At 40.7% G+C, this 27,286-nt stretch overlaps 1 protein-coding gene across 5 annotated transcripts in view; it reads left to right on the top strand.

Annotated features, from left to right (window-relative positions):
* The window catches only part of ELMO1 (engulfment and cell motility 1), a 304,523-nt gene that overhangs the window by 34,853 nt on the left and 242,384 nt on the right, over positions 1-27,286 (top strand). For 3 of the 5 annotated variants that reach the window (XM_063406486.1, XM_063406504.1, XM_063406498.1), the window contains one exon: positions 14,837-14,986. In XM_063406486.1, coding sequence (XP_063262556.1) covers positions 14,909-14,986 — 78 coding nt within the window. In that variant the 5' untranslated portion in view covers positions 14,837-14,908. Of the gene's footprint in view, positions 1-3,562; positions 3,659-14,836; positions 14,987-27,286 lie in introns of those variants that run through there. The other 2 variants (XM_063406491.1, XM_063406510.1) reach the window with 2 other exon arrangements.

Raw genomic sequence — 27,286 nt, forward strand, 5'->3', positions numbered from 1 at the left:
CCCAACAAGACTCTTTACTTCTTAGCTGCTAGAGGAAACTGCCAGCCTTTGGCATGGCTAAGTTTCTCCTGACCAAAAGCAGCAATAAATAGTATATCTAACTTGGCTGGTGGCATGCAAAGCTACCTTGCTGCTGTCTTCCTTTTAAGATGGGATTCTTCTTTCTTAGATAAGGTTGGTTAACGAACCAGGGGAAATAGTAACAGATTTAGGAAAGGAGCTGTTCACATAGGCACCCCCTCAATTTACTGGCAGTAGTTCAGTTTGATCTGGTTAGAGATGAAACGGTTCCTGAGAAAATTGGCATCCTTTGTAGCTGTGGGATTTTACATCTTGTTGTCACGTTACGCATCTTCAAAGCAAGAGGCGAGTGTTTTCTGTCATGTGCCTGTCTCTTTTAACATCTGTATTTCCACTTCAGTGACCAAATTATTAAAAGCAAAGGCAGGAGAATAGGGTAGCCAGCAGCCAGGCATTAATCCCATTGTGTAAAACTACAGAGATTATCTGGGTCCAGAAAGAGGAAACTATGACAGGACAGGGGTCTCTTCCTGGCATGGGTGTGCTGAAAGTAAGGCAGTTGCCAGGAATGGCTGAACCAATGAAACAGATGACAGATTATTTCTGAGTAGAGAACAGCTTAACCTTTCAGTGCTCTAAAACCAAAGCACATGGTGTTTGGCAAAGTCACTTGTATTAAATGATGAAAGCCTGAGTAAAAGGAAGAATGTGATAAAAAGACAAGCAGTAGTTGCTTGCTTGGCTGTTTCACGGTATTTTCATTTTGACTAGCTCCGCAGGCATTTGTGTGTGCCTTGGGGATGCTTAAAATAAGGAAAAAAGACTTTATATGTAAAGAAAATGGCAATGGAGTTTCAGGCTTGGTCCTTACAGCATGTTCTGTGTGCTCTTTCAGTCTCAGCTTAAGTAAAAATAATGGTGATGTTTTTGTTTGGCGTGGGAAAATCCCTTGCTGATTTGGTTTAAAGTATGTAGTCACCTAGAAGTATATTTGTCATTTTGTCTTGGTAATGAATCTTTTAATTTGGCAGGGGAAGATAATTAAAACACATTAAAAAAAAAAAAAAAAAAAATTTGCTCCCTTCTGTCCACAGTGCGTATCTGGGGTCCTTGTGAGAAGCCCTGTCTAATGGATAATTGCTCTGAAATGCTCAAAAAGAGCACAGACCATTTTCAGCGGACCCCAAAGCTGCATCTTCACTTCTACCACTTCTACCTCTCTGGTTTTAATGGAAGGTGTTGTATTGAGTCTAAGGATGGTAGCAAGAAATAGGTGAGCCAGTCTCTACTTTCAGGGCCTTGAGGGCTGGGAAGGGTGAAATACAGGAAGATTTGTGGGAGTAGTCTGTCCAATCATGAATAAATGAGGCAGCTGCCCATTCTGGGTAATCTTTCAGCATGACTTAGATACCGTCTCCTGTAGCCTCGAAATGCCTCTCAACTGCTCAGAGAAAGTGTAGTGCTCCATTTTATAGTTGGTGGTTGGAGGCACAGAGAACCAAAGGGCAAGTACACAGCCACACACCAAGCCTTTGAATAAAAGAAAATGAAACACAAGTGTTCTTGCTTCCAAGTTTAGCATCTTTGTCTTTGAAGCAGAACTCTCTGTTCGTTTTAAGTGTGATTGGTATATGTGGTAGAGAGTCCTCTTTAATTAGTGCTTTGGGGAACAAACTTGGAAGATACAGGGTCTATTTGCAGGTGGGTTTTTCAGTTTTGTTTTTTGTGGTCTGTCTCTTATAGTAGCTGCTAATGATTACATTTTCTCAATGCCAAATAAGAATCTGGGGCTCTTGTGTCTCAAGAGGTTTGTTTTGCAAATTCTAGAATGCATTTTTCTGACTTGTTTATATGGGAGCATTAGACTTGGTCCTGGGGACTGATGCAGCGTATTTACCTGTGGACACTTCTGCTTCAGAATTTTCCTCAAGTGCCTTAATTAGAGTTAGTGTAATCTTTCCAGCCCCCTCCCCAGTCTTAGTCAAAATCATTGCAATGGTGGGTGAGACCAGCAAGGTAAGAGGTCAGCAAGGTGAGTGAAATAAATCAAATTCTTTAACACGCTGACAAAAGAGTTTGTGAAGAAGGTGTGGCCTGTAGGAATCTGCTCCAGAGTTTGAAGGAGCAGATTCTTACAGGAATTCCAGGAGAATGAAACAGGAAAGGAAACTTCAACATTTCTTCATTTTGAATCCTATTTTCCTTCATTCCTTGTGTGCACTGTTAAGAGGTTTTGCATGCACAAATCAAGAAGAAGCAGTTGGGAACTGCATGTTGTGGAGAACACGTCATTGTGAGCCCTACAGATATCTTCCAGGCAAGATAGAAGGAAGTCACATCCAGCTCTGACAGAACAGCCGAATCCCTTGTTAGGAGAAGGGGAAAATGGAACTCAAATCCTGGTCTTCAGAGATGGGCAGTCTGCTTACTTGTTCAGAGCAGGCTGTCTGTCGCTTTGGAAATGGGACCTCTCTTCCCTGATCACACTCATGACTCCAGATTAACATCTTCTGATGGGCTCTGTCTGTGATTGTGAGAATGCAGCTCAAGGACTGCATCAATGAGAAGAAAACGAAGTATTCTTTCAGTAGAGATGTGCACTGTAGCTTTCTGGAAATCTTGTACTTTCAGCACAACCTGTGAACATTGCTTAATTTTGTGTAAAATTGAGAGAGGGTAAGGCTCTGTGCTTGCTATTATTGCCATGCTACCAGGCCTGTAAAGCTGTGCTTTAGTCTCCACAGCAGAGTAGAAATGCTTTACTGAAGAGCAGAAAGAGGACTACATTCTCTTTAAGTGATTGATACCTAAATCACCCTTACTGCTTGAACAGCAGAGATCTAATGATGTTAAATTACTACTGAATTACAGATGAAAGGTGCCATAGAGTTATGTGTTTGGCTTCGTTTCCATGCTGCTGCTTGCACACAAAGGACTTTCCAGCCAGGTGTTACCCCTCCAGGAAGTTCAAAATGGTCAACTGCAGTTGACAGCTTTATTTGGAAACAGTTTTAACATGTCAAACTGAAGTAGACAGTTACCTGAACAGATTTGCCACCCCTCACCCCCAAGTGCAATGGGAAAATTTAATTTGGGAGCACTGAAATCTGAAAGCAAGAAGGATAAAGAATGGTTTCTCTCACAGGGTTCTTGGTGAAGGGGTGTTACGCTGTGTTTCTGAAGATACAGACTCTGGCAATCATCAGAGCACTGAAAATGTACTTGGATTTAATCCAAATACTTTAATCTTTTAATGTCTGTTACAATTATAAAGCAGCTCACTGAATTAATGAGACGTACTGTAATGAACTTAGTAATTGCATACTTTTACATCATTCTTCTCTATGGAATTGAATCTCAGCTGTATGCCATGAGCTTTGCACAGGTGAAAAAGGTTAAAATGAGCAGGTTATGTTCCCGTTTTCCTCTTTGGCCTTACACATTGCTTGTTGTGGTCCTGATGCTTGGGTAGGTGAGTGGTGAATGCATTCAAGGGGCTAATCTGTCTGAAAGTCTTTTTGTTTTGTGGGTTACTTTTTAGACACTCCATCTCTCTGAACTGGCATGCTGGACAAGTGCCAGTGCTGGCACTGGGGAGAGGCAGGCAAAGCTGTGACAGTGGAGAAGCAGACATCAGGTATGCTGTGGAACTGGACTTGGCCATTCAGAGAGCTTTTTGGAGCAGAAAAAAAATATTTTACCAGAGAATGTAAGGATGGTGCCTCAGGATGATGTATATGTATTACAATATTTTTAACATGAAACAGTTATGAGGATCCATTTCTTTTTGACTATGTAATAAGTTAGAGGGTATGCATGTTATTATTCAGCAAAAGCATAGCATCCTTTTGCTGCCAGCATCTCGTTCTGCAGTTAGCAATTTTAAGTTCTTAGCAGATAAAATGCTGGGCAATAACTCCTGTGTGGAACCAAGTAGGTATTAAATATTTGAGGGACCCTTATTTGTTTTTAGGATAATAGAGTAAAGCATCACACAGCAAGTGCTGGTTCGCTTTGAATGGGTGTTTTGATAGAAGTTGATTGAGTTGCAGCATCGTCGGTGACAATTGATGTTCTGGCTCGTGAGAAGAAAATTGCCACGAGTCGTCTTGCTGAATAATGTGGCTGGCACAGTTCAGTCCTCGGTGCTTGTTGCTTGTCTGGATGCATGTGTTGTGGGGAGGCTAAGCACTCAGTCTGTTGATTAGCCAATTTGGAAACAGTGAGTGTTTTGCTCATTCTTGGCATAGCTCTGCATGTTCCTAGCGAGGCTGGAGCAGGAGCTCCAACCAGAGTGTGGCAGTGGGGAAACACAGCTGGGCTGTCATCAACTTTTGACAGAGTATTCGCTCTAGTCATCTCAGGAGTCTTAGAGAACTTTTGAAATTATAGTTCCTTATGAAATAGAAGATACTTGGAGAAACAGATCATATGTACTACTAAGAAGGTGACTTTATAACTGATAGTGACTTTTTACCTGAACTTTAACAATGTTTTATCTGAACTTTAACAAGTAACTTTAACAATGAAGTGAACATATTTACTAGACAGGCTGGTATTTTTCATGAGTCTAGTTTCTTCATTAAAGTGTTCCCATTTTTTTTCCCCTAATAATAAGAAAATAACACCTATGTATAGCTTCAACTGCAGTGGCCGAAGTGGTCGCTGTCCTCTCTCCCTTCCAGACTGCCCCCTCCTCCTTTTTTTTTTCTCAATAGCCCAGCATGATAGCATAAAATAGACTCAATGTGGGTTTAAGTTCACATGTGGGTTGTAATTTCTGAGTGAACTCATTACCTGTCTTTCTGTCCCCGCTAAAAAGGAGAGACAGTAAGCTTTTCAACTGTTGTCTGCTGCTTTAACTGCATGACTCTCTAGAGTTTATGACTCAAACCAATAAAGGATGATGTTTGCATCATTGTTTCCTCTTTCCCTGGGCCATACAGATTATAATGTTGAATAAAGAGTGCAGTAAGGTTATGCGGTGACCACAAATTGTACCCAGTGCTTGAATGTCATGTATTAGTCTGTAATACAAACACATTTTAGGGCAGTTTTCCTTTCAGAAGTTCCACCTTGATCTTTAAAATTTTAGTTCAAGTTATTGAAACCTGGGATACTTTTTTGATAACTGCTCTTGGATGCCAGATGGGAAGAGTTATGGAGATTGTTGTTCCTAAGTTGTAACCAACGGCTGCTTTCAGTGTGTTGCAAGAATCAATTTTGGCATAGAAGGCAACCTGCTACAAAAGCAGGTCCTTTGATCATTTGTGCATGCTCAAAGTACAGAAAAGGCACATTATTGGAACACAGATAGGCAGGCTATGGCTTCAAGAGTGCTTAGAGACAATATATCAGTATACTTAGGGAATCACAGAATGGTTGAGGCTGGAAGGGACTCCTGGAAGTCATCTGATCCAACTGCCCTGCTCAAATAAGGTCATCTGCTGCTTACAGTTTTGCAGTACAGAGATAAATAAGGGATAGTCTCACGTTAAAATACCCAGATCTCCTGTTACTAAGTGTCACGTTTTATGCAGTTTACCAAGCTTTATGCAGGACAAGTCTCCCCTGGAAATGGGCTGGGTGAGCAGTGTTGGCACTGCTAATATCTTGCAGTTAGACTTTTTTCCAAAAGGTTTCTTGGAGCCCTACAAAATACAATCTGTGTTCAGGCAATGTGAGTCTGGAGCTTGACCTGTTCTTGGGTTCTTTAGTATCTTTTTGTTTGGATCTTACCTTACAGTGATCTTATGGTTAACCTGACTGTATAATTGAGATGATTGTTCACGTATGCAAGCTTCTCTTGATCTAGAATTATAAACAATGGCCTCGAGGTATGTGTCAGTATTGAAAAGGAGGGTGATATCTCCTTAGGATGTCCCCAAAACACAGATTCCAGGCCTGCAGGTACACCAACTGAGCAGTACTCAGCAAAACAGGGTGGCGCCAGTGTTCAGATTGGGCATATGCACAGTAGTTGTTTTGGGATGTGACTTTTACTATGTTTGTTCTTTAGTATTTCTGTTTCCAAAGTAGGTTTTATGATATCCATTAAAACTCTGGCTTAGTCTTGACATTCTATTTAATGCAGAATAGCTCAAGTTATTCCACAAATGTTAGCTATCAGCAAAGTCTCTAATATTAACTGTGCCATGCATTTTTTTTTCCTGAGTGGACAGTTTCTTCATATGCTGTCTAGTTTTGCTGAATGTTCTTCAGAGAGCCAGCACTGGGAAGTCCACAAGTGTTAAGGACAAATTATTCTTTGTGACTATGAGGGTGAACTGACAGAGAGCTAGGAGCCTGCAGGGGTGGATTCAGAGACTGTGTACTGCTGGGAAGTCAGAAAAACATGGGGTGTTTTGACTGTTAGGTGTTTTGATGCACTGATTGCAGTAAGTCTAAGAGAAACACCTCCGTACATGAGGCTGCTTTCTGCTGCAAGATTGCTGACAGGTGGTTTCTTTCCGTCTCTTGTTTGTTATCATCTTTTAAGGTATCATAGAACGTTCTGAGTTGGAAGGGACCCTCAAGGATCACCAGTCCAACTCCTGGCCCTGCACAGGACACCCCAAGAGTCACAGCATGCGCTCAAGAGTGCTGCTCAAAACCCTTCTTGAACTCAGACAGGTTTTGTGCTGAACCACTTCCCTTGGGAGTGTGTTCCAGTGCCCAGCCACCCTCTTGGTGAAAAACCTTTTCCTAATATCTGACCTAACCCTCCCCTGAATCAGTTTCATGCCATTCTTTTGGGTCCTCTCACTGGTCTCCAGAGGGAAGAGATCAGTGCCTGCCCTTCCACTTTCCTTCATGAGGAACCTGCTGACTGCAATGAGGTCTCCTCAAGGCTGAGCAAGCCAAGTGATCTCAGGTGCTCCTCATATGAATTCCCCTCTAGATCCTTCACCTTCTTCACGGCCCTCCTCTGGATGGCTTCTAGTAGCTTTATGACTCTTCTTTCAATGTGGCACTCAAAATTGCCCGTCTTTGAAGAGCAGTGTCAGTGCCTGACAAAAGTCCAGTGTCGTCAAACTTTTTGTGCCCTCCTCAGATTCACAAGTGCTATCCACTCTTTCTTTTGTTGTTTTTCTTACTTATGATGAGCATTAGCCTCTGCTTATGCACTGCAGAATATCAATATTACTCTTTCCCATAGGATTTTTCAGTGCAGAATGATTACATTAGAAAATAATGCTGTTTGTTTCAACCTTCAACATCCTGTCTGTGCTGTCATTTAACTTGGTTGTTTCCTTCAGCATTCACACATCTCTGTTGCCCTCTCTTCCTCCATTTAACTGCTAACTTCCTAGCCATTCCTCTGGCTGTATAATAAATATTATTAGGGTAACAAATTCTCTTTGGTTTTTATACTGCTGCTTCATCTTCTTTCCAGCAGGAAGTTTAGGGTTTTCCCCAGCTTTCAGCTTATCTTCTTATATCTGTTATCTCCTTTGGGATATAGCCAGTCATCCTTGTTTTGATTCAGCTTCTGCTGTATTATCATCGTGACTCAAGGCGCTCTTTTTTTGTGTCCTTTCTAGCCCCCTGATTTATCCAAATGCCAGGAAGGTATGAGATACCTCAGCCAGATCGTGCTAGTAGTAGAAAAGAGGACTGTAATTTTTTAATGTTTTTACCTTTGAGTTTTATTCAAAATCCACAGCACTTTTGATGAACTTTCTCTGTTTCTTTTCAGCTTGTTTTCAACCAGCCTGTAATAAACTTATTTAATTTTCAGTTTCATGGGACTCCTTTGGAATGTGCTTAGTTTAAACATTGAAAAGCATCACCCCTTTACCTGCTCCCATTCCCCCAAACAACAAAAAAAGATTCCCTCCATCCTTTCGAGCTGTAATGTTTTTGCATTGCTTGCATTTTGTGATTTCACACTGTCAGTGTCCTTTTTCCTTTCTTCTGCCCTCCAACTTTCTTATGCTGAGAACTTTGATTTTTAACTTACAACTCTTAAGGAACAGTAGGACCATGGGCTGAAATTGAGGTTTTATGTTTTTCCCATTACTTCCTTTCTACCTTGCAGGTTATGTGAGACTACCTTAAAAGGTGGGAAAAGAAAACTTTATTTAACTGGATTTTAAGGGATATTTTTTTTGCTACTTGCTGCAGTTTAGAAACATCTGGAGTCAAGCCAAAATGACAAGAAACAACCCCAAATGAATTGGCAGGCCCTGACAAACTGTGAAAAGTTTAAGTAGATTAAGTAATAGCTTGTATTCAGAGTAGCATTTTGTTTTGTTTCTGTACTAGATACCTGCCATGATCTTTAAATTTTGTAGTCTAGGCAGATACTCAGCATGGTTGAAAAATCAGGCTTTTATTTGTGAAGCCTTAGACCTTTGACTGCTGGATTGCTGTTGGCGTGGGGGTTGTGGTGGTGCATTTTGGTTTTGTCTAGGTTTTTAATTATTTTTTTTATATTAGTATTTTATTTATTTACTGGAATTTTCTTTTGAATACTTGAGTATGATAGTTTGAAGAGCTCCGATATTAACGTCTTTAGTGAACAAACACCTTTTTCTGACTGGATGTTATATGTGAGTTAATTAAATTGCCACAAAATTTGAAATAGCATCTGGAGTAATCAAAACTAAGTTTTTTGTCCTCTTATGAATTACAGACATGTAAGTAGAAGTTCTTCAGTAAAAGGAGAATGATCTTCCAAGAAGTGAGGGGTTCGTGTTAAAGAAGTACCTGAGTATTTCTAATATGCTTCAATATATGCTTTAAAAGCTTCTTGCTTCTTGCTATAAACTTCTTGCTTATATTCTGAGTAGATCCAGTCTATTGTGTTTTCTTCCACCTTTTCTTCTCAAGCACCCTTTAAAGCCTTTTTTGCTGTCTAGCTTTGAAGAGTGAGAGCACTCTGAAAGTGGTCTGGCCTGTCAAACATAGTGAAACCTCAACCATATAAAATGCTTCCCAGGAAGAGGAACAAGATGACTGTGGCTAGAGAAAATACTTGGAATGAAATTGTGAAGAAAGGGTAGGGGTATGCTGAAATGAGAGAGGTGATAACCACACAAACATTAGCTGTCTTTCCTGGGCAGCTTTACCAGTGGCAAAAACTGTCCTGTTCTGTACATTTGACACCCATAATCCTAAAATCTCCTCCAATACTAGGTCTACCTATATTTTGGAGAGGAAGGGTCAGGTTGTATTTGAACCTGAAGGGTCCAAAACTCATTTTAACATAATTTTAAATATTTCATTCCTGGTCTAATGATGCATAGATCAGCAGACCTAGGGTTCGGCATCAAAGAACTGTTCCTGTTTGGAAGCTGATGGACTGCTCTCAACCATGGAAGTCAGTTGAGGGGGTGTTCCTGCAGTGTTGGTGGCTGCTGCAGAGGGGTCCATCCCCACCCAGGTTGCCTGTTTTTTGAGACCTCTGCCTTTTTTCCATCCCTTACTAGAGTACAGCTCATAGCTTCTGTACAGCTTTATCTTCCATTTGTGTCAAAACCTCCACTGATTTTATTGACTTGGGTCTGCTGGGCCTTTGACTCCTGTCTGGTTCAGGGGTAAATAGCACTGAATGCCTAAGAAGGAAAAGGGCAGCATGAAAGCCTTTTTACATACACAGAGTGTACATCCAGGCCCCTGGCTTCTCTGCCCTGTTTTGATTACTTGCAGAGATAGTAGAGCATGTTTACAGCTCCTTAGATTCAGCTGTTCAGTCATGCAGTTTAACTCCAAAAATAACTCTCTTGGGGGATATTAATCCAGCGCTGGATTATCTTTCTAAAATCGTTAATCAGACTTGGTCCCTGAGGGACCTTCCAGTTGAACTTGCCACTTAGTTTCTGTTTGCCGGGGCGGCAGGAGCGAAGCGGAGGAAGCTGATGAGGTTTGACAAGAAGTGGTTCCTTACGTAATGCGCCGAGCAGAGGGAGCTGTGCCTCTCCTCCTGCTCTGGGCCTGGCCAGGGCTCAGGTCCCTGCCAGCACCCACCTCATCCTGCTTGGTTCTGTTGCCCTCACTGCCCTGCTTTCCCATCACCTTCAAGAAATGCCATGCAAAAACCTGCCTGTGTCAGGCAGTGGCAGAGTCTGTGCCAGCTCCAGGTGCTGCACATGCTGCCTTTGTTCAGGCAGGAGAAACACGTGCTTTGCTTTACTAAATCCTCAAGTGCACGTGGTATTCCTTCAGTCATTTTCTAATCATTAATGTTCTTACTCGAGCTGTTCATGAAATGAGCTGGCCTGCTCTTTGAATATTACCTCTCTTCTGTAAAAAAAGAAATAAGATCTTCTAGGCTGCTTTTTACATTTACAAGTCACATAGCTCCTATTAGCCTTGCATTTTTATTCTGTGGAATAAGAAAAGAATTTATTTCTTGTGAGATGTGCTCTGATAACTTTAAGTTATTTAAAGTACTTTGAGATCTTTGTATGGAAAGTGCCAATGAAATTGCAAAACAAGTCTGAAAAAAAAAAGAGTTCCACTGAGAACTAATTTCTAACACAAATAAAATCCTGTTTTCCACATGCAGTGCATAGGTAGAAGGGGAAAATTCAGTATATTTTACTGACATTTGTGCTGAATGAATCCTTCAGAGACAGGTAAATTGAGAACTTGCATATCTGTGCTGATGCATTTTTACATTAAATTTAACATACTTTGATTTCCAACTTGGATGTTTATTACTCTGACTTTACAGACCACAGGAACTCCTTCACAGTATGGTTGAAATGCATAAATATACTGTATGTGGCAATAACAATAAATTGCAAACTTGGTACTTTATTGGGATAATCTGTCATAGTTCTGCAAAATCATATTGATGCAGGAAAGTATGTTCAGGTGGTAGACATGCTTTGATTGTGGTTCTTTCCCCCTCAAATTATAAAATACTGTGCTGTTGAGCATGTAAGTTGCTTAAACATTCTCTAGGTTACATCTTCTTGCATTTGCATTAGAGAAAACAATAGGAATTTGCCTTCCTTTTCCTCTGACCCCTTCCTCCCCCTCATACACTCATGCCTGCATGTGTGTCCTTCTTGCCTTCAGATTCTGTCTTGAAAATAAATGTTAGAAAATGAGTTGGAAAGTTGCTCTTATACGTCAGTGCTTCTCAGATCCCACTGGGAGAGAAAGAGGAATGGTACTTGAGAAAACTCCATAACTAGACCCTTCAGCGACATCCTTATCCTTTTCACTATTTGACTGCTGCTGGCATAACAAAAAGCAGCTGAAAACAGTTCTAGTGCTTCATTCACATAATGAAAATTGCTTACTAAATTGGAACTATTTCAAACCAGGATTTGTGCCTTCCTTATTTTGCTGGGCAGCATGTAACACCCTGTGTACCATGGGAATAAATAGTAGGTAATTTTGAATTGTCAGCACCATAGGTTGCAGAATTTTCTTTACAGTGCTACTTTTGGGATGACAGCTAAACATCAATTTTGGCCTTTAAAAAAAATCCCCAAAAGAATATTTGTTTCTGACATTGCCACATAGGTAGAATGAAACTAAATTATCTTTTGTATGTTGCACTGGATTCACAAGAATATAAATGAGGAAAGAAGAAATCAGCACATTTGACTAGGATACCCACTAAGAAACAGAAACAAAGTGATGATTTTATATTCTTTTCGGCATTCAGACCACATTGTTATCTTTGAGTTGGTCTTCTGGTGGGAGAAGTGGGACTACATCCACTTGTATTAGTGAAAGATCTGTCACTTTGCTTTGTGTTGTATGACTGTATAAGCATACGTATAGTAATAATTATAATTATAATTATGTAGGAGATCTGTGCTAGTCTACGTTAAAACTAGTCACAATGAAATTGTCTGCTGAATGCTGTGGCAGACTTGTCTTGCACCTTGCTTTGGAATGTAAGTGCTTATTTTCCATAGCTGAATCTAATTAACTTGCCATCAGCTTTCCTTGATTCTTCTTTCTTAAACCTTTCTTCCTGTGTGAGTCAGGATAGCCCAGAACTTGCTACAGCGAAATAAGGGTTAATGCCCTCACATGCATGGGAAAATGGACGTTTTCTGCAAATTTATTGCTGTATAATGTTGTTTTACTTTTGTACTCTACAGCCAGTGGCCATGAATCAGTGTTTTTACTCCAGCATTTATTGTAAGCTTTGGAGAGAAGGTATTGGGCCACAAGTTACTTCTTCTCAGTCAAAAGAAACTGTGTTTCCTGATGCAATAGGTGGATTCTGTGGTTTTTATGTTTCCCTTCTGTCTTTAGATATGTGGTCTACACAGGTTTTTTTTTTTTTTTTCATTAAAAGTGTAGAAGAAACATGATGGGGGAAAATAAAACTGTTGAAAAGAAAGGCTTACTCAGCTGAAGCTGTCCTCAGTCAAGTTTGTCTGGCAGGAGCTGCTGCTGCTGCTGCTCTTTTTGTGTTGTGGCCAGCAAACTCAGGCTCTGGCTGGTGCTTCCAGCATCCCTCCTGCCAGGGATGGGGTGCCAAGCCAGGGAATGCAGGGAGTAGCCTGCTGGTCAGGCAGTGGGTGAGTCAGCCCCCCTTAGGCACTGCAGACAGTTTAAAACCAAAACACCGGCAGGCTGGGAGTACCAAGGACTGCACTGCCAAGGAGGTGGGAAACACCGTCACTGTGAGTGTGGGAGCAGGAGGTGCCAAGGTCTCAGTTTCCATTGACTGTCGAGGTGGATTAACAGCTCACTGCTGCCAAGAAACCTCTCTTCTCCTCTCCTCTTCCATGTTGTATCACCTCTGAGTAGCTGTTTGACTCAAACATCGTAAAAAACTGATGATAATTTTTTTTTTTTTTCTGGTTGATTGAGCCAGTGCTCTGCACAGCAAGGGGACCACTGGTCGGAGATGCAGATGGTGGGAGTTTGATGTTTTGGGGAGAAATTGTGGGAAATTTGCATCACCTAAGGCTCTACAGGGTAGAAGACAGCCAAAAGTAAATGTCTGATTTTCTCAATGGCCAGCATGCCAGCTGCATGCTTTAATTGTGTTTATTCCTTGTTCCTGTAACATCTACCAAATGTAGACAATATCACAGTGTTTCTTAATCACATTGTTTAGTCTTTCAAGGCACTTCCTGCAATCCAGTCTTATTTATAGACCATCCATTGTCTTATTTACTGCCTTGTGCTTTGCTTTGTGGTGATGTGCGAGCCTGTCGGCGTCAGAACTGCCGTTGTTGGAAATAAATTGCTGGAGTGTTGAAGTTCATAAATGGCTTTTATATTATGTCTTGAGAGCCCTATGTAGAATGTAGCAGGGCTCGCAGAGTCAGGGGACTGAATCTTTTCTGAGCAGACCAGAGGCACACATGAAAAAAGGAAAGACAGAGACATCTGGAAGGCTGGATGAACTCCCACTTATAAAAGTAGTCTGAGAAAAAGGTACAACATTTCCCAATAAAGGAATAATTTCACAGTTTTGTTCAGACTGATCTGAGCTCCGGTTTCTGCCTTTCTTCTGTTGAAGAAAGGTCATTAGATCAGATCAGTTGAAGCAGCTGAAGGCGGTCAAAGCCTTTTTTGACCTGTACCTGTTTGTGTCTTTGCATGTCTGGTACACTCATCCAGCTCCTCTCTTGCCTTAGCTCTATGGAAGGACGTATGTGCAAACACGTCTCTGTGCTTTCACCACTTCCTTCTCTTTTTTCTCCTAAGAAGAAGTGGGACTGCACTGCTGGGGATTTCTACAGCTTCTCTTGTTTTGTGATACATGACAGTGCTTTGCTGGGTCTCAGCAGAGTGTGCAGGAAACGCCATGGTTGTTGTGGAGGGCTTGGCAAAGCTAGCAGGAACCTCCCCATCTGCAGAAGGGTGCATGGGCTGCTGTGTCTGAGAACTGCAGAGCTTTGCTACTAGAGAGGGTGTCCTGCCACCACTGAGCTGAGAGAGGGGTGCAGAAGCTTTGTTGGCAAGCCCAGAGAGGCACTACACACTCTTGATAAACATTGGTTGCTGTTGTTGGAAGGTTATAAACTTTGATGAGTCAGAAGAGACAGATCTTCAATTCTGCAAAGCCCGAGGATTTGGATCTTCCCCTTTCCTCTTTCCCTGAAATACACAGCTCACACTATTTGACAGGAGATCCTGTAGATGTTCATATTCTTGCAGAATTATGACGTGTTATGTACCTGATTGTGTCACTGTGAATGTATAGTACATCCCTGTGTATTCACGTGTCTGAGATGTACCATACAGAAGTATTTATATGTGGGTATCTCTGGATCCATGAGGTGAGGATGTGTGTGAGTGTGTGTATGTATATGTGGAAACTGCTGTGTGTTCTGCCTTCTTCCTGACATACTGGTTGCTATAGTGCAGTGATCTATTTGTGAACACCCAGAAGATCATTGCTATAGTTAAAAGAAACAGTGTTTCCTGGCCATAACTTCCTGGGCAATCTCCTCTCGTGAAGTGCCAGCATTAACCGATTCGGTCACCTTCCCTGGGACTCCAGGAGTGACACTGTAACAGCAGCTTTCTCTAGTTTGTCGCTTTTTCCCCACCAGCATATTTAATAATATTTAAAAATAGTTTTTCTATTTAAATCTAATGCATGCCTATTATTCACCGTACATTTCAGTGCTTCAGCCATCTTTCTAACAGGCTGTCGAGCTGTGCAGCGTGTCGTGGCGTTGTGTCCTGTGTTTGCTCCTGTAATATGTGCCATTCTCCTGCTCCTGCACATACACACACACACACACACACACACACATTTTCATCTACCTGCCCAGCCAGGGGAAATGTAGGAGACTGAAGCGGCAGTGCTGGAGTTCTGCCTGAACTGCTGTAATATTCTTTTTTCTTTTTTTTTTTTTCTCTCTCCCTGCAGGTGTGAATGAGAGAGGCTCTCTGCAGTATTTAGTGTCCAGTGGCACTGGCTCCGAGGAACAGCAGCATCGCAATGCCCCCTCCTGCTGATATAGTGAAGGTGGCTATCGAATGGCCAGGTGCCTTCCCCAAGTTAATGGAAATAGATCAAGTAAGTGCCTGTGTACCTGCGCTCAGCTGGCCCCCCTCATGAATAAGTTCTCTGCATGTTTTTCTCTGCATTTATGTTTACTTCAGTGCATGTGCATTTTCCTATGAGTGTATGTGGGGTACAAGGTGTTTTCTCTAAAGGGTGTAACCCTCTTCCTTTCTTACTGTTTAAGGTTTTTGATATGTTCAGCTGGTTTCTTCATTTGCTTTTTCTTTCTGAACAGCTGCTTGAATAAGGCGTTTACTGCTTGTGTGACCCACTTAACACTTTTGTGCCTTAGTTTGTTCAACTGTAAAATTGTGGTAGTGTTTTTACGTCTCGGTGGAAAGTCTTCAAATTTCTAGTCAGTGCTTTGCATTTGGAGTAGAATCATTCTGAATGGCTGCAGCAAGTGCAGATTTTGGAACTTAAGTAGTGGTGCACTGTGAGCAGGAAGATCTTTGTTGTTCTGTTCAGGAATCTCAGGGGTTATTCTGTTTATCTGGTTAGTTCTAAAGCAATGGCCCCATAGCCATTGGATTGGAGGCAGTGTACAGAAGTTAACAAATTCAAAATTATGAATTAAAAACTCCTTTTAGGAAATTGTGGTGGGGGAAACAAACAAAAACAAGTTATACAAGGGCTGTAGTTTATATTCTGGACTTCTCTGAGATTGTTTTTGTGGCCCATATATTAATATTGCAATAAAAGCAACTTCTTTAATATTTATCAGCTTACCTTTAACATCTTGAAATTCTGCAGCACGTTACCTGGTTAGAATTATTATTATTTCTGTGAATAGTGTTCAGAGTGAAGAAAAGCATTTTGTAATGTCCTTAAGACCCTGGTGTGTCTGGGGACTCAGTACATTATAAAGGTCTATTAGAGAGGAGAGCATTTGAATTCACACTGAAAATGCGTTACTGAAATGGGTTAGTAATTTCTTCATGCAGTGCAATGAGTTTCACTTGTAGTTAACCCTTTTGTGGTACATGCCTGGGAAATTCCTGTGTGAAATTTGAAGAAACGTGGTACTTGAGGGTGGCTGTAATCACAGCAGTATGATTTTTAAGTATTCTGAAAGCCCCCTTAGAGGAAAAGGGAGTTCCCAAATGAAACCAAACTTTGCAGGTTGATTTTTTTGACCTGCCAAACTTTTCCATTTTCATTTGCTGAAATTTTTCAGTAGGCATAGAAATCTTTTGCCTTCTGGAAGAATGTATTACTTTTTTTTTCTTATATAACAAATGGTAGACACTGCACACTATGTTCAGGGAAAGATGCATGTTAGTCATGATGAATCAAGTACAGTGGAGACAAAACTGAAAAAATATTATGAAGTTTCCTTTCAAACAGCAGTAAAATAATATGAAAAGCATTTGGTTTAATTTACAAAAAGCTTAAAGAACTCTCATATCTTTTATGTATTATTAGCTTACTTTCCTAGTATCTTGTTTTTAATTTTATTAAATAAGATTTGAAGGAGACAAGAAAGATCAGTGCTGAATTATATTGGGTAAAACTCCTCCAACACAGCCTGTCAAATTATCTGCAAGCACTGTCAAGCCACTTTATGGGGATGAGGAGGAAGAAGAGGGAAATAAGGCCAAAAGGGAGAAGACTTAACAGCAGCCTGTTCCCCATACAGAGAGAAATGGAAATGAGAGAATGAAGTTTGAGAGTCTCATCCCTCCCCTTTCTGAATGGAAAGATGGGAAAGAAACATCCCTTCCTTCTACTCATGCACACAAACGTGCCTATTTACCTTTTCCAAACTTGGGATCAATGTGGGACGGAACCTTGAAAATATATAGGGTGATGCATACTTCGGAACACACAGCTCTGCCTTTGATTCACTTAGTGCTAACTTTTCCTCAATCTGTTTCCTTTAAAGCAGCTATTCAGTAGAAGAGCTGTAGTGGAGGAGATGATTCATCCCTCAGATGGCTAGCTGTCAGAGGTGATAAAGGGGAGGAGGGAGAAGGATGGCAGAAAAGAGAAATGACTTACCCACTGACCAGACACTGCAGCCAGTGCCTGTGTCCCAGGTGGGATCTGCTCATTCAGTCACCATTTGATATATATTCAGGAAACCCTAAAAGCTTTTCCATATTGGTTTCTTCTCTCGCTTTCTTACCGTCAAGAAAAACAGTATTTAAATGAACAGCACTATAATATTACTTTAAAAAAACTAACAAAACCCTGTCACCGTAGCATGATGCCCGTTCTTTATAATTCAGGGTACTGAGGCCACACCAAAAACTAAAGTACAAATACCATATAAGAAATCAGAGGAAAATCTGTGAGGTTTTTTAAGGTTGCTTATTGCATATACTTGGAAGCACTTATTTATATTCAGTTGCACATTATTCTAATTTACTTGCTGTGTATATATGCATGTTTTGCTTAGCAATGTAGAGAGTAAAATATTTTCAATGTGAAAAAATGTCACTGTCAAACCAGAACCATTGAAAGTGGTGCACTGGCAGGTGTTGGGCCTTAAAAGAGCTCATCAGTATTTTTTCTACCAAATGTTATTAAACTTTACACTCCCCTTCAGATGCATGACTTCTGTCAGCTTGGACTTCAGGAGGCATAGAGCCTTTTCAAGTTGAGGCTTCCCACTGCATTTCTATGGGTTTGTTAACCTGGGTTCACCAATGCTGGTTTTAAATTTAATCATGCAAAATTAGTTTCACTCAGTTACAGAGATTCCGTGCCAGAAAAATTAATATATAATTAAGCGTCTTTTGGAATAGCCTCTGTGTCTGCTTCCAAGCAATGTAAAGAAAATTTTCTGCTCCTTCATTGGTATGTACTATTTGATGTCAGGGTTTTACAAGTGCTTTTTTCTTGGAAAGTTGCTTTAAACAAGGAGGGCAAAACTGTCTCTTATTTACTGGCCCCTCTCTCTTACCAGGTGGGAACTAATTCAGTTGCAGTAAATCTGGCAACTGGCTGATGCCTGTATGCATTAGAACTGATTTAAATTATGTTCTTCTTGAGAGATGAACTTGATTGAATTCAGTTACTCTCTTCCAGAATACTTGGGGTTTATTCGGGTTTCTCCCCCAATTCTATCGTTTTCCTCAATTATAAATAAGAAAAATAGCATCCAGATTCTTCCCTCCTCCATATATCTGTACTAGCAATATTAAAACTGTCCCCAAAATTAATTTTTAGTATAAAGACTTGATTGTGGCTTTAAGAACTGTGTATAGCATTGATCTTTCATGCTTGATTCTTTCTGTCATGTAAGGGGAGGAATGGGAATGAGTTGGTATCTGAATTTGCATTGGGATCTTTTTGTGGACATTTTAGCAATGCAGTCTGGAGAAGAAACGAATAGTAGATGCTGACTGTCTATTATCTGTTTCTCTTCACTCTTCTGGCTGATTATTCTAGAAGATGTTTACAGTAGGACTGCACAGGGTCTGTACAGGTGAATCAGGATGCTGGCTAGTCTATCCTGTCTTCTCTTTGTTTGTCCCATAAACAGCTATTTCATAAGAGGGTGTTATTTCTTCTGTTCAGTGAAAGCCTGCATGCTTTAATTTGTGCCTATTATGTATAATTCTTAGCTGTTGGGGTTTTTTTTACAGCACAAATTATTTTAAGTAAGCCAACACTGGTTTTAGGTTACCTGGATACTTTGTGGATTTACAGTTACACTGTTCCTGCTGCAGAAGAAGCAGCTTCCATGAAAGGCACAAGATGGATATTTGGGGACAATATCTATTTTGGCTTATCCCATTCAAATCCACTCGTGTGTCTGAACACAAGTTGTACTAAAACCAGATTTCTCTAAGCTTGGGGATGAACTTCCTCAGCCTTGGAGGTAAACAAGTCTTTCCTATGGAAAGGAACAGTTTATAATTAAACTTGGCTGTACAGTCTCTTCCTCCAGATTTGCTTTTACCTATGAGATCATTAAACATGGATTAAATTAGCAGATGTGAATCTTTGCATTAGCAAAAAGAAATGGAGGATGGGTGGAGGAGGAAAGCTGGATTTTCTTTTCGAAGATCAAATCTCATACAGTGAGCAAAATTTACAGGAGCATTGTCATATGACAATTTCATGTTAATAGAAGTGCAGCCATGGGTAGAACCATGGGCTACTTTACAATAATGTTCTCTCTAAAGTTTAGATTTACTCAGCAAGTTAATCTTTTAAGAGTCTCTTTCAAGTTGTTTCTTCTCTTCTGCTAGTGTAATTTTAATTGTTTTTTTGTCTTCTTCATAGAAGTCATTGTACTTCACTGCATATTAAAAGGTCACCAGTGAGGTTTTGTTTTTTTTAAAAAGGAGTTTTCAAACCTAAATCTGGTTTCAGACCTAAATCCGGACCCTTGGGGATTGTTAATTGATTTAGTGCAGTGTTTCTCAAACTGTGGGGAAAAATGAAGTTCAAAAGGGATTGTGAAACGCTTAATTAGAGAAAAGAAAGTGGCACATCTCTTCTGCCATGTATGTAGACTAAGAATAGATATAGTTTCTGCAAGTGCTGTCACTGGTAATAGCAGTATACCAAGACAATCCTGGCATCACGAGTCTAAATGTGTGCAATATTAGTGAGCACCACCACTGTTCAAGCAGTGATCAAGAAAGGGATGGTGGTGTCTCACGGTCTCACCCTGCTGTGAAGTGTCGCTCTCTGTGCTTCACTCTGGCCCCAGACTCTGACTCCCTCAAAATCAAGGGGTTTAGTTCTTAAGGGAATGAAGGGAGAGGCTCTTGCCTCCTTCCCACAAACCTGCAAATTTACAAGAACTCTTACCCACAAAGTGTAACAGTACTGCAGTAGCTGGAAGTAGTGATGATTTTTGGTATGACTATTGCTAGGATTTCCGATGTCATTGCACATCCTGAGTTTATAGTAAAGGGAAATGTCAGTGCCTTTAACAGCTGACAAGTGTTCAGTTTCTTGAAGGTAGAGGACGATGAAGCAGCTCATGGGGAGAGAGGAAAAGAATATAAAATCTAACAGTGACTTATAAAAAGGTTCACTGCCTGGGTTTGCTAGCAGCAGCTCCTTTCTGTCAGATGGGAGAGGGAGCCAGTGCTCGAGGCCAGCCACTGCAGCTGTATCTCAGGCATTCTGAAGGAGGATGTCATTTGCTGCTGATGGAAGATTTGCCCAAAGATGGATGAACTAAAAGATGACTACCTTTTCAAAAAGAATTGAAAGATACTTCATTGTCTTAAGCCTGTTTGTTAAAGGGAGACCTTGCTTAAAATCTATGTTTAGGTGCCAAACAGATGCTTTTGGAGTTTTATTGCTCCTTGTTATACCTGTCATATTTCAGCTTCACAAAATTGAATATGAAACTGTTCATAAAGCAGGTGCTCACTGATATATAAACGTAGTGAATATATTATTAATAGAGCTGGTAAAGAAATCTTATCCATTATTTTTATGTGATTTTTTTTCCATTTTCTTTGTTGGATGAACGAAAGGTCTCAATTTCTTACTTTTATTTATTTTGTAAAAGCTGTTCAGCAGCAAGAATAACCTTGGAAACAATAATGCAGATGTTTCAGTGCACTGGATATAATCCAATGCACTGACACACTTGGATATATAGACAATGCCTCATTAACAAAATGAACCAATTGTTAAATACAATGGAGTTTGAAAACTATGATTCCTTTTCCTACAGGACTGCGGCATTGGAGTAGTCATCATTAGAGCCTCAGTTCTTTGATGTGGTGGCAGCCAGCCAGCATGGATAAAACAGGCAATGTTATTGTCACATGTTGCATTTTATTAGTCTGGCTTGTCCAAAGCCACATTCCCACTGGCTGGCTGCAGTCTTTCCAAGCTGCAAACTTATGTCCTGTGGTGTGTGTGGCTGGGACCTCATCACTGAAAAATACAGAAAAACTCTGTGTTACTGCTTCTGTTACTATGGAGGCAGCAGCAAGGCCTAGTAGATGGAAGAGGTAATAGCTGTGCAGAAGTTTTAGACATTGTAAAAGAAAGGGATGGGGAGAATCAATAGAAATGTTTTGTGAATTGCAATCTAATGAATGCTATTTATGCTTTCTACTTGGTGCTGTCTTCTAGGTTAAGAGTAATAAGATCAGTGCAGTAGACATGGGTTTCTTTGTTGGTTGGCTGGTTGTTTTTTTGTTAAATTGAAGTGCAAGTAGAGCCAGGATACACTTGAGGTCTACAAAACTAATATCCCAGTGTTCCTGATCCCAAGTATAAAGGATGTTCAGAAAATATTTTTAGAAAGAGATATAGCACTTTTTAAATTCTCCCCTTGATTTTTGTGGGTTTGTGGTTTTTTCCTTTGGTTGGTTTGGGGTTCAGTTTGACTTTTTTCATGCCTGATTTTACTAGCTCCATAATTCTTGCCAGGAGCTCCCTGTTGGAGCCTGAATTTTGCTGCCTGCAGCTGATGGCATTTTCAAGATGAAGGCTAAACATGACTTTAAGGTTGTTGCATCCATAATTTTTTTTAACTGTCAGCAGGAGTCCCATCTCTTAAGTTAATTCTGCTCTTATTTAAGGGAAATATGTAACAATGAGATCCCTGAAGTTATGGACTGATGAATTAACTCACATTCTGGCCAGCTGGAGTATCCACTTTATGACTCAATTATATTCTAGTTATAGACATACAGATTGTACTATGAAAGAGAGTAATACCAAAATTCCCACAATATAAATTTTTTTGCCTTCATGGAGAAATTTCTGCCCTGGTAGGCCAGCAATGTGTCAGTCATGAGCTGGGGGTCTGGAGTTTTCTCACTCAGTTTTCAAAGATATACTCTCCTAACAGGTTGTGTGAAGAGCCTCATATTAAAGCCCTGCTTTGTATTTAAGTGTATTTTGGCTGTATTTTAAATATATGTGGCAAGAATGCTGCATGCAAACAGGCTGAAATCAACAACTGTAGGTCCCTCGGTGTTTTTTAACTTTTCAGTACTCTTGATTGAGATTTTTTAGTGTTCCTACTTATACTTGAGAAAACAGGGATTGTTATGGCTTGTTAGGACACTAGATACGGAGAAACAAGTATCTGTAAAATTCTGTTTATGGTTTTCTTTTCTTGATTGAGGTTTTTTGTTAACAGCATTGTATTTTTCTGCTTGCTTGTTGTACAACTTCCTTGTTGTTGATAGGATGTAATATCCTAAACGTATGATCTGTGGGTCAATGCTTAGATCAGGTGAAATGCAGACTCTCAGACTCTTAGACTGAAATGCAGTGAGGATCTCTTTAGGGATGGGAAGGGAGGAACTGAGAAAGCTGCAGCTGAGAGTGAAGGGGGAGAGGACACAAATACCCACGTTTCCCTAGGTCTTGTGCGCTCTGTGGAACTCCTGTTGCTAAATTTATACCAAGGTGTTGCTACTGACACATTAAAGCTACCACCTCAAGAGCTGTGAACTGAGCTGAAAGCAGCTCTCTCCCATCAGCAGCTGCACTTGTTGAGGGTTTTGCCTGTTGGCTCTGGGGTGCAAATGTTTCCAGCCCTGGGTTGTGTTGCTACACTGGCACAACTGCTTGATGTCAGCCTGGCCTTGGCTGGGTTTTATGGTCTCTTTTACTGTAGCACTGTGGTGTCCCTGTTCTTCCGGCATTCACTCTCTGTGGAGCTCCCCTGGGTTAGAGAAATCCTCTTGCACCTTTTACAGCTGCCCGATAATAAGTTAGCACGTCTGGTCTCACCAGTGTTCCATTGTAGCCAATGAGGAGGGTTAATTCTCAGAATGGTTCAGAGCAGCTTGAGAGGGCTGAAGTCCAAAGCACCCCAGCATCCCCCCCGTTTCAGAGGACCTTGTCTCTTACACCACAGGAAAGCGGTGTTGAAGTAGCGAGCCATGGAACCAGGTGTCCTGACATCTGGTGTTTGCCACCCGTCCACTCTGGACGCTGGTGCATGACAGTGACAGATAAAGCCTCCTCTGATTTTGAAAAGAGGTGTTTTTTCTGCTTTTTAATAGCCATAAAAACGACTTTAGCACTGAAAGAATGATTAGTGTCATGACAGCATTAATTATAAGACAGAATGTTGTATTTACTGACCTGAAGTTCTGGTTTTTGACAGATGCACAGGTCAGCAATAGAACTTTTTTTCTGAATGCTGTTTCACACTAACAGATGTGCTGCATCTGCTATTTTTTTTCTGTGATAGGCTTAAAGACAGCAAAGTTAAGGATTTTCCTGTTACTTTTGTGGTTAAAAGGTGTCAGAGAGAGGGAAGGATATCCTCATCATTGTCCAAAAAATAACCCTAGCAAGCAGAACCTAACAAACTAACCTAACACAATGAAAAAACAATGAATCTCTGTTAGTCATGTGGAAAGGAAAGATAGTCAGACTTGGCCTCACAGAATGCTGTCTAAAATTTCCTAGTATTGCACCAAGTATATCAGAACTGCACATGTAACACAGATTTCCTCCTGGATTTAGGCTTCTGTCCTCTTTACAGTTCACACATGCACATTCACACACACATGCTTGCTGTTTGATTTGGAAGTGCTTTAAACCCAAATTGGAGTACTGGTGGTTTGAACAGGACCTAGGGCTTGGCCAACATTCCTATATTGGATATTCTTTGCTTGCTTTTGCTTATCCCATGATTTCTCTGGAACAAAACAGTGGTCTGGACCAACCCAGCTTACAGTCTTGCACACCTGTGCTTATTTCTTCCTGGTGACTGGTTCCCTGTGAGTTGTCCATAGGGGTAGGCATGAAAGGATGAAACTGGTGAGACGATTGGAGTGGGAAATCTCAGTCTGTGTCCTGCAAGTTACTTTGGAAGTGCTACCAAATACAACTACCAAGGGTGGGTACTCAAGAAGGCCGAGTTAGGGATCTGTGTGCATCCCAGCACACCAAACCTGGAGAGCAGACTGAGATGTGTGCAGGTGAGCTCAGAACTGGTGACCTGCAGGGTGGATGTCGTTAGGGCCATGCCTGAATTTTGGACACCTGTGCTAACCTGTCAATGCAGATAGAGCTTTACCAGGTGTGTAAATTCACACTGGCTGTAGTGCTGCCTGTGCTCTGTGTCATTGTCAGCATTCTCCCCTTGTGTGCAGATCAGTAAGTCACGAGGCTGTAATGCCCCAGTGTCACTTAACTTCAGCTATCAATTTCATACTTACCCTAGGAAAATACTTTTATTCTAACCAATGTGTTCAGTGAAGATACTGTGATAAGTTAGCAGAAAGTGTTGTCTCCTGTAGGGAGCATGAAGTTTACTTTGATCTCTGTTATTTTGTACATTAAAGCATCAGCCTGATCTTCTTAGAGCTTTAAATGAGCATCTCAGCATGTGTAAAAGCTCACTTAATTTTTACAAGTCTAGGAGAAGACATGGAGACAAAAAAAAAAAAAAAAAAAAAAAAAAAAAAAAAAAAAAAAAAAAGCACTAGCACAAGATACTCATTTCTATGAAGGAAAAACTTCAAAATAGTTTTGGACTGATAGTAAGAAATTCCTTGAAGTACATTGACTAATAAGGTAAATTTGACTTTTTGGAACTGTAAATGCAGCAAAGGCAAGTGAATTTCCATAAACATAACTTTATTAAGATTAAGGTAACAAAACTTTCAACTATATGCTCTTTGACATTTGGCAGATATTTAGTACCAGGGGCTAAAAAAAAAGTGACTTTTAATGGCCTGCCAAGTGGATTTACTCTGCAGAGAATGGAAATAGACTTTTACCTCATTTTCCATGGTTAAAAATGAAATAAATAGGACAGCTCATTTTTCATTTTTTTCAGTAGTGCTGTGGTCCTACACATGCAGTAGACAGTCATGTCCTGACACTGGTACCCAAACATATTTCCGTGTCCTGCAGGCTGCGGCAGGATTCTTGGGGGGGGCTGAAGCCAGCTGGGAAGTGCAGCGGGAACTGGGTACTCACCCGCCCCTCTCTGCCAGAGCAAGGCAGGGCTCTGCTGGCAAGGGGGCCTGGCTGTGCAGGCAGGGTGGCAGGGCTGCCAGCTCTGTGCTCTGCCTGCCAGAGTGTCCCTGCAGGGCGCCCTTGCCAGGGAGAGTGCGCAGAGGGACTCGTGGCAGCCCTCGCCTGCTTGCAGTGACACCACTCTTGAGTGCTGGTGGCAATTTACCTCCCAGCTAGGGAAGGGAAAAGAATTTTTTCTGGAGACTTATACACAGAGGGAGTGCAGCCCAAGGGATTTTAAGGAGCAGCAGGTTATTAGTATTGCTAGTAGTTATTAGTGTAAATGTAAAATAAATACCACCACAGCAATACTAATAACTATTGCTGTGGTGGTATTTATTTTACATTTATCAATCTGTAAATTGTTATCAAATTGCTAATTGCAAACTGTATCTCAGAAGAGTTCAACGTTTTCTTCATCTTGCTGCTTCATTCATCACAAGTTGTGCTGACTCACATCAGTGGCGTAACAGTAGTGCCACAGGAGGACCAAGCTGTATCATGAAGCTGTATAAATAATTTTTATTATTGGGGATCCATCTGCTTTTTCTTCTAGCTGTTCCTTACAGGTTCTAATTGAATTGTTGCAAGGGTTTTGTGTTTGTTTTGTCCAAGTTTTTAGTTTTGGATTTTGTCATATAATAATGCAAAGGTGGTGTACACTAGGCAAAGGGGGTAGGAGGTGAATGGGATTGACAAAGGATATAAAAGTTGATGGTGTAGAGAACTTAGAAATAACAAAATTATGATTTGAAAAGTAATTTAATCCAGCCTTCACGGTATTTATATTCTTACTAGTTTAGGTTCTTAAATTGTCTTTTTGTCATAGTTTCTAATGGGAAACTCTAGGTCCTGTGGGAAACAATAGGAAGAAAAAGCAGTTACTCTATTTGTCCTCCATTGTGTTGAATCTGCCAGCTGGTTTCTGTTTACTTTGTAAAAGTAAAGGAATTAATAACCCAGATAAAAATTTTGTCAAAATATGGAAATATCAGAACAGGACCTACAGTAGCATCCTGAGGGGTAAAGGGGATGCAGCTTGCAGAGCTGTGCACTCTTCTTGGCAACAGTTTTCCTACAAGCTGGCACGTGTGCTGAAAGGCAAACTGAAATTATCCAACTCCAGACAAAGCTGTGCTCCTCCCTCTGTCCCCAAAATTTGTTGTTGTTGTTTTTCTTAAAATGTGAAGGAAAGAAAGCAGTTGGAAGCCAGGATTGCTCTCACAGGACTGCAGAAGCTGAAAAAAACCTTTAGAGAGGAGGACAGCAGGTCAAAGTAGTTGTACATAAGTGACACAGTAATCCAGACTGAGGAACTGAACAGTCAAAAAAACCTGGAGGAAAAACCTGCTTTTTCTACCTGACATGATCTGCCTGATCTGCTTCATAGCCTGACTGCAGCTTTGCAAACAACTGAGCCAGGGCAACACAGAAGCTGCTGTGGAGAAGGGATCTGTTCCTGCTGGAGCCATTTCCTTCTTCTGCCTTTTCTCTCATGTGCTGGTGGGGTTTGCTAATCATTTGGGTACACAGCCAGGCAGATGAGGAAATCAGTCCTGGTGAATCCACTTGCCCCCTGCCCCCTTCTCCTGGGCCAGCTTTTAGTTTGATTAACTTTCGTGGTGTGGATCATCTTGGGTGGTCATGTGAAAATAGAAATGGCAGTGAAAGGGGAAGGAAGAAAACCAAGGACTGAGACAATATGGTAAGCAGGAACAGAATCCTTTCATCAGGTGCTTTCATTAATGTCTGATTAAAATGGTCTTGTGTTATGTTTCTGCCTGTTTATAAACTGGCTTAGTTGACTGGACTGTTGAAAGAAATCCTTCCCTGATCCTGACCTGCCAAGGAGTCCTGTCTATGCAGTGGTGAAGCACAGAAAACAAATTCAAAGAAAAAATATTTCTTCCTTCTCATAACATGCCCTGATATTGAGCTTATTTTTCTGCTAATCATTTAAAAAAAAAAAAGAAAGGTAAAAAGCTTATTTTGACAATAGTGTTGAATTGTGGGTGGGTTTATGGTGAGTTTTCTGTATTTGTTTATTTTGTTTGCTATTTAATAATTAAGTGAACTGTCATTATTTGGAGTAACTAGAGAGGGGGATCCTGTGATGTTTATGTGATTTGGGAAGTTTTTGTGAAGCAACAGATATGTGTGCCATTGTGTGGTCACCCAGTCTTGGGGGAAAAAGGCTCAGTAGTCACTCAGCTGGTGACATTTGGTGTGTTTATTTCTGCCATGCTATTTCATCTATAGTTTGGGACATAAAAGTGCATTTTCTCTTAGCCAGAAGTCTTCTAAAAACACTTGTGTGTGCACCCTGTGTTTATAACAGTGTTCAAAGCATTGCAACATCAACAGGCTAGACTGTTTTCTTCTTTTCTA

This window comes from Prinia subflava, chromosome 1 (genome assembly GCF_021018805.1).
Source record: "Prinia subflava isolate CZ2003 ecotype Zambia chromosome 1, Cam_Psub_1.2, whole genome shotgun sequence".
NCBI classification, from domain to species: Eukaryota; Metazoa; Chordata; class Aves; order Passeriformes; family Cisticolidae; genus Prinia; species Prinia subflava.